The 13,908-nt window shown below is 36.3% G+C and overlaps 1 protein-coding gene across 9 annotated transcripts in view; it reads right to left on the bottom strand.

Moving 5' to 3' along the window:
* Positions 1-13,908, bottom strand: part of IMMT (inner membrane mitochondrial protein) — a gene marked incomplete at its 3' end in the record, with an annotated part of 41,666 nt that overhangs the window by 21,220 nt on the left and 6,538 nt on the right. For 4 of the 9 annotated variants that reach the window (XM_081068331.1, XM_081068335.1, XM_081068327.1 and 1 more), the window contains exons 2-6: positions 10,794-10,867; positions 9,797-9,986; positions 5,207-5,318; positions 3,082-3,186; positions 2,646-2,741 (exon numbers count right to left, since the gene is read on the bottom strand). In XM_081068331.1, coding sequence (XP_080924457.1) covers positions 2,646-2,741; positions 3,082-3,186; positions 5,207-5,318; positions 9,797-9,986; positions 10,794-10,867 — 577 coding nt within the window. The remainder of the gene's footprint in view (positions 1-2,645; positions 2,742-3,081; positions 3,187-5,206; positions 5,319-9,796; positions 9,987-10,793; positions 10,868-13,908) is intronic. The other 5 variants (XM_081068328.1, XM_081068332.1, XM_081068330.1 and 2 more) reach the window with 2 other exon arrangements.

Here is a 13,908-nt window from a genome sequence, read left to right as displayed (position 1 = left end):
GCATTAGAGCCAACTGTCTAGCTAGGTCTTATTTTGGGGGAAACATGGTAGCTCTGTGGGTGTTCATGATACGATTTTCACTTTTACCTCAATTTTTTCAAAACAAAATAAGTGTTTTAAGATTTTTTTAAGGAAAAAAATTAGGACACTATAGTCCCTTTTACCTAATAGAGGCTATATATAAATGCAGCAATAACCACCAGCATTTTTCATTTTAAGTAACAATCTTATAGGTCCACAGGAAAAAGGGGTACCCATTTTCATCTCAGCAGGAAGGGATACTCACAATAAATTATCTATATCACCAAGATATAAGAAGATAACCTACACACAAGAAAAGAAAAAGACAAGCAAGAAAACATGTAAACAAAAAAAAAAAGAAAAGGTAGTTTGGCAGTGGACAATATTTTTCCACAAAGGACTTCAGAAATAGCAGACATCAGTCAGTACTCAAGAGGCTACCTCTTATGAAGATCATCTTTCTATATGCTGCTTCAGGAATCAAAAACAAACCTAACTTTTTTTCTTTTTTCCAGTAAAGCAAGGGATGATTTTAGATACAATACTAAAATGGAGAAATGGTCACATGAAGAAAGAAGGCCAGCGATAATACAAATTTATCAGATATCAGATGACAAGAAACAGGGAAATGTATTTGGCAGATGAGACAAAGACAAAAGGTGATTTTGAGCAAAAGAAGCATAAGCTAGACATGGACGAACGAAACCAATTGAACCATACGTGGTACCTCTGTAACACAGATAAAAGGAGAAAGCTAACATTAATGCCACACCACAAATGTGAGATTGAAGTTAAACTGAAGACACAGAGGATATGAAGAGGCTATGGAGGAACATGCATGAATTAATGGTGCGACATTTAAGCACAAATAACAGTAAACCACTTTACAGGGGCCCACACACCAGCTGGCTGGAAGCCCTCTTCAGACGTCTACTCACTGAGCTTTGAGATATATATTTTAAATATATACACACACACATATACATACATATATGTATACATATGCATATTTTTTTGCTATTGAGTTCCATATATATTTTGGATATTAATCCTGTATCAGATATATATATGCTTTGCAAATACGTTCTCCCATTCCATAGGTTGCCTTTGCGTTTAGTTCATTGTTTCTTTTGCTGTAGAAGTTTTCAGTTCGATGTAGCCCAATTTGCTGACTTTTGCGCTTTGATTCTTGATAAAATTTTTACATGCACACACACGCTTGCACACATCACACACACACAGAGTAGTTTGGGAGAAAACTAAGAGGTGACAGACAAAATCCTGAAAATTTTCACGTTGCCCAAAATGAAAGGTAAGAAGTAGACAAAGAGAAAAGGAACACGATGAAACAGTAGACATCGCCATCTTAAATTTACCACTTACTTTAAGGTGTCCATATGAAAAAGGAGAAAGTGTAAAACGAAGAAAAAATATGAATAAAAGAAAAAAGTGATCTTTGATTTGTAGCAGAGAATTCAGAAAAAATTAAGTGAGAGAAATACTTCACCTATTTAGAAGTTATTTATTGAATACACTCAACTGTTTTATTTTCCCCCCCAAAATTTTTTTATTTAAACATTAGACATTTTTTTTTTTTTTAAAGGAGGGCAGCTCACAGTGGCCCATGCAGGGATCGAACCGGCAACCTTGGTGTTATCAGCACCACACTCTAACCGACTGAGCTAACTGGCCACCCCCTTAACCATTTGTTAACATGGCCAAGAACTCAGAAGAATATTTAAAAAAAAAAATCCAAGTAGCCAAACTAATGCCCTATACCTATGTTCCTTCTGCTCCTCCTGCTCTTTACACAATTCTAACAAACTTGCCTCCTCAGAGGAGGGCAGAACCAACACATCAGAAGGGAAACAGGTACCACTCTAGGCAGAAAGACAAACAGAAGTAAGTGATGGGCACAGGCTAAAAAACAAACTATAAAAACCTGTCATAAGAATTTCAAACAAACATTTTCTCAGTCCAGCAAAAAGGTACATGACCACTACCTCCAGACACATCAACACATTTCAACATGCAGTACAATACAATAAATTAATGTTCCATGTGCCTTGACCCAGACAGGAAAATACATTTTTGTACATCTAGTGTCTTGTTTTGGATCAGAAAACTTAAAATTGAAACTTAAAAAGAAACACCCTTCGGTTAACTGAAAATCAGTAATGTGTGGAACATTTCACCCCCATCACTGCCAGATAAGGGGGCTACTCCAGTGAGAGTCCAGAGGCTGGGAAATAAACAACAGTGTAAGCCACTCTGACCTGCACAAATTATGATTTTAACAAACGATTCTCAGGAAAGCTGAAAAAAAAACAAAAAAACAAATACCCCACAATTTCTGTTCACCAGATGGAGAGAGTACACATATTATTTGGAGTTTACAAACTGTAATCTAAGAATAGCCCTTGTCATCTGAGTAAAAGAAGTTTAGATGGAAATGTGTTATTTCATCACAAATGATGAAATAAAGGTGGTGAAGAGAGCAATGCTACTGAAGATACACAAGAAACCGTGACTAGCTGATAGATGAGAAACTTGTGCCCATAGTTGGAGGACAGAGCAACTGACAGATGACCGGAATTATTTAAGATGCCGTCTGGTTTACATACACTCAAGCTTAGCTTGTTCTTGCTTTTCCTGCTGCGCAAGGCGAGCTGCCACTTCTTCAGGTGGTCGCTCCCGTACGGAAGTTGAGGATGCTTCCTCTTGCGGCAAAAGTAAAGAGGAAATCACATTTCAGCACAGAATTTCAACAGCTCACAGGGATATAAAAATACCATCGGTTGTACTTGCCAGCTATATCAACAGAGGGCATTTTTGTGATAAGGATTCTAAAACCACATTATTGCTCAATGATTCCAACATGAAGAAGTAAAGATCAGCTCTTACACCCCTTGTTTTCAAAGATTTATTCAGACTTTGAAATTCCCTAAGCAAGTCTGCAGGCTTTAAATGTATACTTACATAGTGTCTACGGGTTGTCTAGGCCTTAAATAGTTCTGATGAGCAAATCATTTATAAAACCACAAATATAAATTAAACTACCTGAAGTTGCAGGCTTGGGTTTTCTTTCACCAGTTTGAGGGTGACCAGTTTTTATAGATTCCTCATGCTGAACCGCAGGGGCTGGGACCGACAGTGTATCACCTGCTGCAGAAATAATTTGAGCTGCCTCTGTAGGTGCTATAAATATATGTTACTCTGGTATTTATAGTTTTCTGGGTTAAAAGAGAGACATACAAGAATCTACTACTACTACCACCCACTTCACATTTGACTCCTTGAAAAAACGAGTGCATGTCCTGCCACAATTCAAACACACAAATAGACAGGGGCACTGCCCACCACATACACACACCCACACGAGATGGACAACAGCTGGGAAAGCACAAGAGACAGGGGTCTCGTCAGCATGCACCTGTTTGTTAGCCATCACTATTCTCAGGCAACGCTTCTAGTAACAGTACTAAGTGGGTACTAAATCTTAACATGTGAGAGGTGGACATAAGATTTATAGAAAATGGAAAAATAATAACAAAGGAAAGAAAGAGCCTGTAATAAAGGCAGACAAAAGAAAGTAACCAACCACAAAAAACCTTTTTTAATTGAAGAGTGGTAGAGATGAAAGAAGTGTGTGCAAGAACAAAGTGACAATTTTAAACACAAAGTTCACAGTGAAGATAGTAAGTTAGTGAAGAACAGAACTCAGCTAAAAATTATTTCATAGACATATTTTTAAAGAAAGGAAGGTTGAAAAAATCAAGAGCTCATAAATTATAAATAAAAGTGTTGATGGAAGAGAAATGAGTAATTCTAGAGGTGGAATAGAGGGGGGGGAAACAACAAAATGGAAGGAAGAAATTTTTAATAAAGGTCCAACTTAAGAGATAAAGCTGGATTATCACAAAACCCATTAACTGGTTTCCCTGCTCTGCCATTGGTCCCTTATCTATTCTTCACAATAGCCAGTGATCTTCTTGAAAGTCGGGTATCAATCCGCTGGTTCAGAACCCTCCCAAGGCCTGCCCATGCCACTGAGACTATAAGCAGAATTCTTACGGTGGCTCCAACGGCCACAACAGGCTTTCTGCTCCCTCTCTGACCTCTTTGCTAGTGTTCTCTTGCCCCACTCCAGCCTCATTTGCTTCTCGCTAGAAAATGTCAAGCCTGTGCACTAGCTAATCCATCTGCCTGTGATGCCTTTCCCCACCAGCTTTTACACAACTCACTTCGTCATTTCTTTGTAGTATAAATGAAAGCCTCCAAGTGAGACTTTCCTTATCACTCCATTTAAAAGTCGCCATATTCCCTCCCACACTTATCACTGTCTGACAGCCTATACATTTTACTTATGTATTTAATATATGATCTACTTCCCCTCATCCCACTAAGGAATATTCCCAGAGTCTGTTACTATTCTGTTCATTGCTATATCCCCAGTGCCTAGAAAATGCTTGGCACATAGTAGATAGTGAATATTTGCCCAGTGGAAGAAAATCAAGTGATTTAATTAAGAACAGAAGTGACTAAGGAGAAACACAAGAAGTTCAAATGTATTACTGAATATGTTAGAGTTAGGTAAGAGCTGTAAATTAGGGTGGGATTACTGATAAATCATGAAGGTAAAAAATGTTAATATCTATAAATCTAGACTAGATCAGATGCTTTCATCACTAAGAAAGAAGAGGAAGAAAATAGGTGGGAAAAGAGAATAAATCTTAAAATCTAAAGAGGGGAGAAGGCTAGGAGTCAGATGAAAAAAAGATAAAAGAAAAATAAAGTGTTGCAAGCAAGACAATTCTTGCCATTATCCTCATTCAGTAGCTGTTATTAATAAAGCCCAATTCAGTATCTCTTTTCACCCCCAAAATGAGAGCCAAAATAGTGAGAGTAATCCTTCCCCAAGGTGAGAGCTACGGACCAGAAGAGTTCTTCATGAGGAGTGGCCTCCCTCTTAACCATGGGTTCAAATACACTAAAGCAATTCATTTACCTATATAATTTGTTTTGCATTTTTAAACATTTTATTAAGTATATTGGGGTGACACTGGTTAATAAAATTATATAGGTTCCTAGTGTGCGATTCTATAATACATCATCTGTATATTGCATTGTGTGTTCATCATCCAAAGACAATTAATTTTAAAAGAATGATTCTAAATATAGGTACCTGTTGTTGCAGCTGGAGTGCCTCCCTTTTGTTTTTGCAGGTATGAGCCAGGCAGCTTAGATTCTTTCATTACCTCTGATACACTTGAGATTTTTAGTGGACCAGACTGAATCTTGGAAATGAAAAACATTTAACATTTCAGATATAGTACTGTTTATTCAAAAAGGTAGTATAATGTATATCATTTCAAAAGTCAAGTCTCTAGGCTTTCAACATAAAGTAACATGTATATTTTTATTAACCGTAGTAAGAGAAGCCATCATACTAGAAGAATGTAGTCCACAAACTTCATTCTAAAGCTTCTCTTGGGGCAACTAATAAAGTACATGACATATGACTTTCCCTTTAAACATCATTCTTTACATATACAACATTAAAGCTATTTCCATTTGCTTCCTAAATCAAATTATGTTGTCTTCTGTATACATTCAGTTATATCTTTAATCTCCAGGAATCATGCAACTATACACTAAACTATACTCATATAATCCAACTGTCACGCCTGCCTTTCTCTTTCTCAATTACCACCTGCCGTAAGTATAAGGCACTATGTGCTGGAGAAAATTACTGAGCAACAGAAGTATTCTCATTTACTACCTATGTTGTCCCACTTTTTGCCAGAACTTGGCAGTGGGACTTAGATATCCCTAAAAATGATTATTCAAACAAAACAGAAATGGTTCTGAACTTCATCACTACCAGAAATTAAACATATATGCATTTTATTTTTAATAAAATTTTATTGTTTTAAATCATGAAATTCATGCTCACCGTAACAAGCAAAATAATATCAAGATATATCAATGGTTTTAATTTGCCTCTTTATTGTTCCTTTCCCTTCCAGTACTCCCAGGTAACCATTGCTAAAAGCCTGAACTTTATCCTTCCACCCCTAGGTGGCATAAGCTCAGGTATATACATATATGCATTTTTTCATTTCTTTAAACAAACTAAAATAGTTATTATTATACAAATTATCACGTAACTCGCTTTTTTTCATTTAACAATACATCGTGGACACTGTCTTCCAGGTCAAGAAATTCTTTTTAGTTGCATAATGTCCTAACTTAATTGCATATCATAATGTAGTTGCAAAACCCATAATTTGGCCAATTACTCCCCTATTTTTGGTCATTCAAGTTGTTTCCTGTTTTATTTTGCGAAACATCCTTATCCATATAACTGAAAAGTGCTGTAGTACGTATCTATAAAACAGTTTGCCAGAAGAGGAATCACTGGATATTAACAGATCACTTTTACATAAGGTTCTAGCAACTCACAACTCTCATAATAAATATGTTTGTGTATAAATATGATCTATTTCCAGACTCAGCTGTTCCATTTTCTAATTTCTAATACTGTGTCAAAACCTTATTGTTTTATTAAAGTAAGATTTTACCAAAGTCATTATCTGGAAAAGCAAGTGTTATCTAACCCCTCTTCATCCCAACACATTTTCAAAATGTCCTTGGCTACATTATTTATTCTTCCATCTGAACTTGAAAATCATCTTGTCTAATTCTTCAACCTCTAGAAAAATCTATTTGAATTCTTATTAGATGTGTATGTGTGTATGTACATGTATATGTCATTTCTCTCAAATACAAACAAATTTAAGAGAAATACATATTTGAGAGAAATGGCATTTTGAAGATACTAAGTCCTATTCAGGAACATAAAAGTTGTCTCCATTTAGGCTGGTCTTACTCTATGTCCATCAAAAAGATTTTTAAGTTTATCTTCTCTCAATACTTACAGTCTATGCATAGCAATCATGTTGGCAAGAGGGTTATCACCATGAAATAAAATGCACAGTTTCAAAAAGGAACAAGTTGGTCACAATGCACAACAGTACAAAACGCTGAATGAATGGTAAATTTTAAAATAAAAACACTACCTGCTATTGCAATTCAGAAGTGAGAAAATTCACTTTGGTTGTGTATTGAAAAATGCAGGACTTAAAGAGAATATTGTTCGCAAAAGAAAGAAGTAATTCCAGGTAGAGGACCACCATGGGAAAAGTCATGCAAATGAAAAGGATTTTTGGTTTAGTTTTCTGCTTTAACTGAGGCCCTTGAAATAGTGCCTGGTACATAACAATCACTTGATCGACATTTGTTGAATAAATGAATGAATGGAAAGCACAAGACATATTTGTCTTTAGTCTTTAAATTTGCTTCAAAGATAAGGTAAACTGGCATGAAGCTAAGGATTTACGCACAGGACCACTTCAGAGATACCGCTGGAAAGGCAAATGAAAGCCACACGCCAAGAGTATCAAATGTCGACTTAAAAACCAGTAAAGACCATAAACTACAGAATAAAGAAACCAATGGCTAGATCTAGTCTAACAGTTAACCACTCCTGGCTTCACTGTCGTTATTCAGAACCTGAGACAATCTCTAGAGTCTCTCTAGTTTTTACAATCTGGGGTCTTGTCTTTTAAACAATGGAAAATGTATAGAAGTTCCTGATAAGTGATATCATGAAAGTATCATGAAAATATGATAGCACTTATTTTTATAAGATTCTCTGGTATTGATATGAAGATGGCCTAGATTATGTTGAGAGGAGAGAGCTGCAGGGTGGAGACAAAGAAAGATGGGGAAGGTTGTGTTCAAGGGAGAGAAACAAGTCTAGTTTGGAAGCTAATTTGGATATGAAGTGATAAAATGTCAGAAATGGGGCAAGGATACTGGTAATGCAAGAAAAACAAATAGTAGAGATTAAACAAGATAGCATACCTAACAAAATATGGGCAACTATGAAGACAATCCAAGAATTCTAACCTAGCTACTGACAGCATGGTACTATCTTTAATACAAAAAAAAAAAAAAAAAGCAAATCAGGAAGAGTATCCTTTGTAAGTCTGGAGGTAGTACAGTATGGATCTGCTAAGTTATCCAACTGGGAATGTTCAGCAGGTAGCTAAAGAGGAAAGAGAAGAGGCCAAGGCTACTGATGATAAACAAGTCACCTACAAAGAATGACACCCGAAGCCACATCAAGCAAGGAAAAAAACGCTACTCTGGACTGCAGCCTAACACCATGCTCCTAAAATTGCTTGCAGCTATTTCTCCTGGGTCATGTAGCTTAAAATACAAGGTGTGATCAAAAAATACAGTGACTGCTGCTGTTGCTGCCACCGAGTACCATCCAGCGTTGGGAAAGGTGATGTTAATTGTGTTTTTTTGACCTTGATGGAATTGTACGAGCCAAGTTTGTACCCAGGAACACTACGGTGAACTTTGAATATTATAAGGGCTTATTACAGCATTTAAGAAACAGTGTGTGTAGAAAATGGCCTGAAAAATAGGCAAACAGTTTCATCATCCATCATGACAATACTCCGTGTCACACATCGCTTCTGGTGTACAGCAATTTCTGTCAGATAAAAACATTACAGTGTGTCCTCCTCCACCTTAATCACCAGATCTGGCACCGTGCAACTTCTGGCTCTTCCCCAAAATCAAAATGACTTAGTACACTGAGGCAGCCACAACAGTGCAACTAAAGACACTCACAAAACACGACTTCCAGAACTGCTTCAGAAAGTGCAAGGATGATGGCATAAGTGTGTTCGAAGTGAGGGGGAGTATTTTGAGGGAGGTTAATGGCAATGTGTCTTTTACTGTTACAATTTTTTTAACATTCGCCATATTTTTTGATCACATTTCCTAGACCCAGGATTTTAGAATGAATCCATAGAATTCTGCTCCTTGACTACTAAAGCTACAAAACAGTCTCACTCAGCCAGTATAGACATTTTAAAGTTCACGAGGAAGAACAAACGATGTAGAAGACTTACCAAGGACATTCTGAAAAAGCATGTTTGGGGGGTGGGGGTTGTCAGAAGACACTTGCTTTCCTAAATATTAACTCTAGACCATGCCATACACTAGAGAACAGAAGTCCACCCAGATTCTAAGAATGAACTTATCAGCCATGCCCAGACTCACAGCATCAGTACTCAATACCAAATCAGCAAAAATCCATGCTCTTTTATAAACGTCTTTTCAAGCAGTTGTTTGAATGAAGATATATTTAAGATGTTTTTTTAAAACTTTTAAGCCTGACGGGGGAAAAAGGGGGTGAAACTCTGAAGAACACGCACAGTCCCAGGAATACCAATCAGAACTAAAGAACTAATCAGTACGTAGCTGAAAATTCTGAGACTCTACTTTGTGGTCTAAAAGGAGCAACTGTTAACGAAACATTTGGGGTCTGTGTCATGACCCTTCCCAGCTTATGTTTTACTGTTATAAGTCCGAGCTAGACAGCTGCAATGGTGTAGGCTGACACAGATCCCCTCAGTCCACAGGGCAGCCAGGGTTACCTCTGTCCAAGCTGCCTCTTCCATTTACCCTCATGTGCCACACAATTATTTTTTATGTGTTGTGTACTAAAACAGAGCACTATGGGACTCCAAAGGGATAAAAATCCAACTCTACAGATCCATAGTAAAGAAACCTGACAAACACATCTGGCAAGTTCTATTGAATTATACATGCGAGACACTTTCCAGATGAAGACAACCCACACTTACAAGTTTTCTATAAGCTAAATTGAAATAATGTTTAAAGCTCTTACCGGTTTCTTTGGTGATGGGACATCATAAGGTGAGGAACCAAGAACCATCTCAAAGAGTTTGTCTGAGTAAGGTATGGTTTTCTCTACACTTTCCCGGAAATGGGAATCCCATTTGGCATAGAGGATAGTGCCACCAATACCTCCACCAACAAACACGAGACCAGCTCCAATAATTTTGCCAGGTGACAACCTAAGGGAAAGAAACAGGAAACACATTTATATTTCGTGGCTCTCCTAAACCAACTCAAAGACCTCTTACTTCTACTTTTCTACCACTTATTCAGATCACAGCAGCCAAGTTTATCACCAGAGCTGCACGTCATTGTTCCCTGATTTGTTTAAACATGTCTGCAACAGAAAATCATTTATTTATGGACAACTGAAAAAAATTTAAATACAGTAATGGCTAGAATAGGATGAAGCAATGTACCCTTTAACACTTAAAATTTAAGATGTTCACAACCATGAGATTTCCTTTGAACCCAAGAAAGAAGTATCACTAACTTTCAAACTTTCTTTTCCCATAAACATTTCTGTAAATACAATAAAAGAAACCCTTTATAAAAGATAATACAAATATCAAATAGAACTAACAACTACTTTTCAAGTTACAATGTGCTGAGTTCTAGATATAAATCTATTTGCCATAGAATGGAAGATAGCAAGCGCATGGCCTGGGTGGAGGAGTCTACCTTGAACGCCATCCAATTACTAAAGAACCAAAAAGAGCATTATAACAGATTTTCACCTACAGTAAAGCTCCAGTGTTCATATCCCTTCAACAAAAAAGGTTTTAGGCCGCTATTCCCATACTCAAGGAAAACACAGACACATAGTCTCCTCTCTCTCTCTCTCTCTCTCTCTCTCTCTCTCTCTCTCTCTCTCTCCCCCTGCCTCCCTCTCTACCTCCTTCCTTCCCTCCTTCCCTCCCTCCCTCCCTCCCTCCCTCTCTCTCTCCTTAGCACACAGTTAATTTACAGGGAGACAGGCTACATACCCAGAACTGCCTGAAGTAGAGTATCTACGGCATGGTCGTAATGGACGAAGGACAAATTTCCCACAGAGACAACTCTACAGAGGAAGGAGAAAACATCACAACCAATTCAGTTAAAGAAATCTGGGAAGCTTTAGGGTTAGTAACTCAGAAGTAATATTTTTAGTACAAATGTCTTCATTAAACAAAAAATTATTTTACTTTCAGAAATCAATTTACCATGAAACATGTTTATAGACCCTTAAAAACAGTGATGCTTCCTGCACCCCAAGGCTCATATAAAATTACTTTTAAGATTAAAAGAAAAAAAAGATTATCAGACTATGATCAATTAGCATTTTTAAGTGTTACGTATGCTAATTATTTCTTGGATACAATTGGGACTTTCCATGTTTTCTTAATTAGCAAGAAAAAAATAAAACAATGGTATAAAATATCTATTTTCACTTTGTAATCTTAAGCCATTTTATATTATTGTATAAAATAATTTTAACTAATGTTATAAATGCCCAAGTAAATATTTATCTCCATATAACTAGTCTATCTTTACCTAAAAAGCAAATGACTACGGAAATACTTTGCGATTTGTTTTAATCAAAGTAAAGCACATAGACTCAAATGTTTCTTAACAATATGTGGATCCCTTAAATAAAACAAATAAACACACATCTAAGTAGTACTATTTGGGGAAGGTTTTGATAAACTTAAAAACATTCATAGCTATCACTCTGAAATTTCAAATTTATTACATCCATAAATAAAATCTTTATACCAAGTAGAAAACTGAACTGCAACAAGTCAAGGGGGAAAAATGCTTTCTCTAGGTTTCTTGATGAAATTGCATCTGAGGAATGTCAGAAAAGCACAAACTTCATTTTAGAAGTATTTCAAATCTGAAGAAAATATATGATCAGAAGGCACATGAGATTACTCTAGAATTATAATTTACACTCTATTTGCCAAAGCCTAAAGGTAAACATCAAATTAATGTATTAATTTGGGGAAAAAACACAAAACAAACTATATGTTTAACAACACGTAAAGGAGTTACAATTGGTATTTCAAAAGTATTTCAAGTATTACCTGAAGTGTAGAATTCGAAATAATTTTGAACTGCCTTTAACAGAAAAGGGTGTTTTCCTACTACTGTTCTGTAAAGCAGGTCAAACAAAGTTTTAAACAGAACTGCACCTCCTTTCACATGCCAACAACTCCATTACATGCAGTTCAACACTAGAATGTGAGAACACCCTATTCACATCAGTATTTTTAACCTGATTCTTTATCCATCTTCTTTCATTTTAACCCTCTTTTGTCCCTTTGACAGAATATATTTGATGTGACTGTAAATTTATAGTTTCCAGTTGTAAGTAAATTTAAAATGTAAAATTTAAAATCAAACCTCGGAAGGTTTAGCTGTATAGAGTGAACTCTCCCTCAGACTTCTGACTCCCAGCCACTCAGACCCCTCCCCGTAGACAATCGATGCTGTTTCCTATATGGCCAGAGATATTTGTGACAAAGAATTCCTGACACACCACCTTTACACAAATGATGTAATATACACACAGTTCTGTACTAAAGTTCATTCAACAGTATATATTTGAGATTATCCTATGTTAGTACATGAAAATCTTCCTGGTGGGTTTTACAGATTCAGTATTCCACTGTATGGCTGTTACTGTATTAGCCAGTTCCCTTTTGATGGACATGAGGTTTTGTCTTTTTTTTTTTTTTAAGAATTTTTTTTTAATTAGGGAATATTGGGGAACAGTGTGTTTTTCCAGGATGTCAAGTCGTTGCTTTCAATCTAGTTGTGCAGGGCACAGCTCACTGGCCCATGTGGGAATCGAACCGGCGACACTGGTGCCACGAGCACCATGCTCTAGCCAACTGATGAGCCAACCGGCTGCCCTTAATTTTTGTCATAATAAGTAATTCTGCCTGGGAAACATACATTACTTTGGGCCAATTCTTAAAGCAAACATTGCAATGTGGATGAACACTGCCAAATTAGCCAGAAGTAAATTTTCCTCTGTAGTGTATGAGAGAATGTTTTCCCACAGCCTTTCCAAAATACTTTCAGTGTAGCTTTAATCACTGTATCTTTACTGTGACTGTGCATATTTTCATATACTTATGATCTACTTTTATTTCCTTTTGTTATGAACTATCAGAGCATAGCTTTTGACTACTTTTAAATAAGACTGATCTTTTTCATATTCTTTTCTCTAAGTGCTCTTTAATATGAAAAGAAACTAGCCATGTATCTGCTAATTGCAAATGTTTTTATCCAGTTTGTGATCTGCTTTTTATTTTTGCTTACGGTAGCTTATGCCATGCAGAAAATTTTTATGTAGTCAAAACTGTCAGTCTTTCATGCCTTCTGGGTTTTCTCATAGTCTTAAAGCCACCCCCAGATTACAAAGTAATTCTTCCATGATTTCTTCTACTCTCGTCATTTCTTCTTTTTTAAAATATTTAAATATTTAAATCTTTGAACCTAGGGCGGCTGGTTTGTGCAGTGGTTAGGGCACGGTGCTCAGAACACCCAGGTCGCTGGTTCGATTCCCACATGGGCCAGTGAGCTGCGCCCTCCACAACTAGACTGAAAACAATGACTTGACATGGAGTTGATGGGTCCTGGAAAAACACACTGTCCCCCAATATTCCCCAATTAAAAAGAAAAACGAAAATCTCTGAACTTAGTGTAAAGTAAAAATTTATTGTATTTTTTTCCAGATGTCTATTCAGTCCTAAATAATAGACTGAATAATCCATTTTTTCCAGTGATTTAAAATACCACGGTTAAAATATACTAAATTCCTTGGTACATTTAGGGTTCCTATTTTGTTCCATTTATCTATTTATTCATACACTAATACTACAATGTATTAACTACTGAATATTAGAATTAGCTTTTATTCTGGCAGGGTCAGATTAATACTCTCTTTTAGTACTATTTTTTTCCAGAATTTTTCTGGATTTTTAAAGCTATCAAAATGCTTTCAATTAAACAACATACCTTTCATTGTAAAAAGTACTCCTATTTGAGGATAAAATATGAAAAAAATTACCTTTTATGACCAAGGATGAAAGTAATAGTTTCATACTTCTG

This window comes from Rhinolophus hipposideros (genome assembly GCF_964194185.1).
Source record: "Rhinolophus hipposideros genome assembly, chromosome: 12".
Lineage (NCBI taxonomy): Eukaryota > Metazoa > Chordata > Mammalia > Chiroptera > Rhinolophidae > Rhinolophus > Rhinolophus hipposideros.
This window is presented reverse-complemented; position numbering and strand designations above follow the sequence as displayed.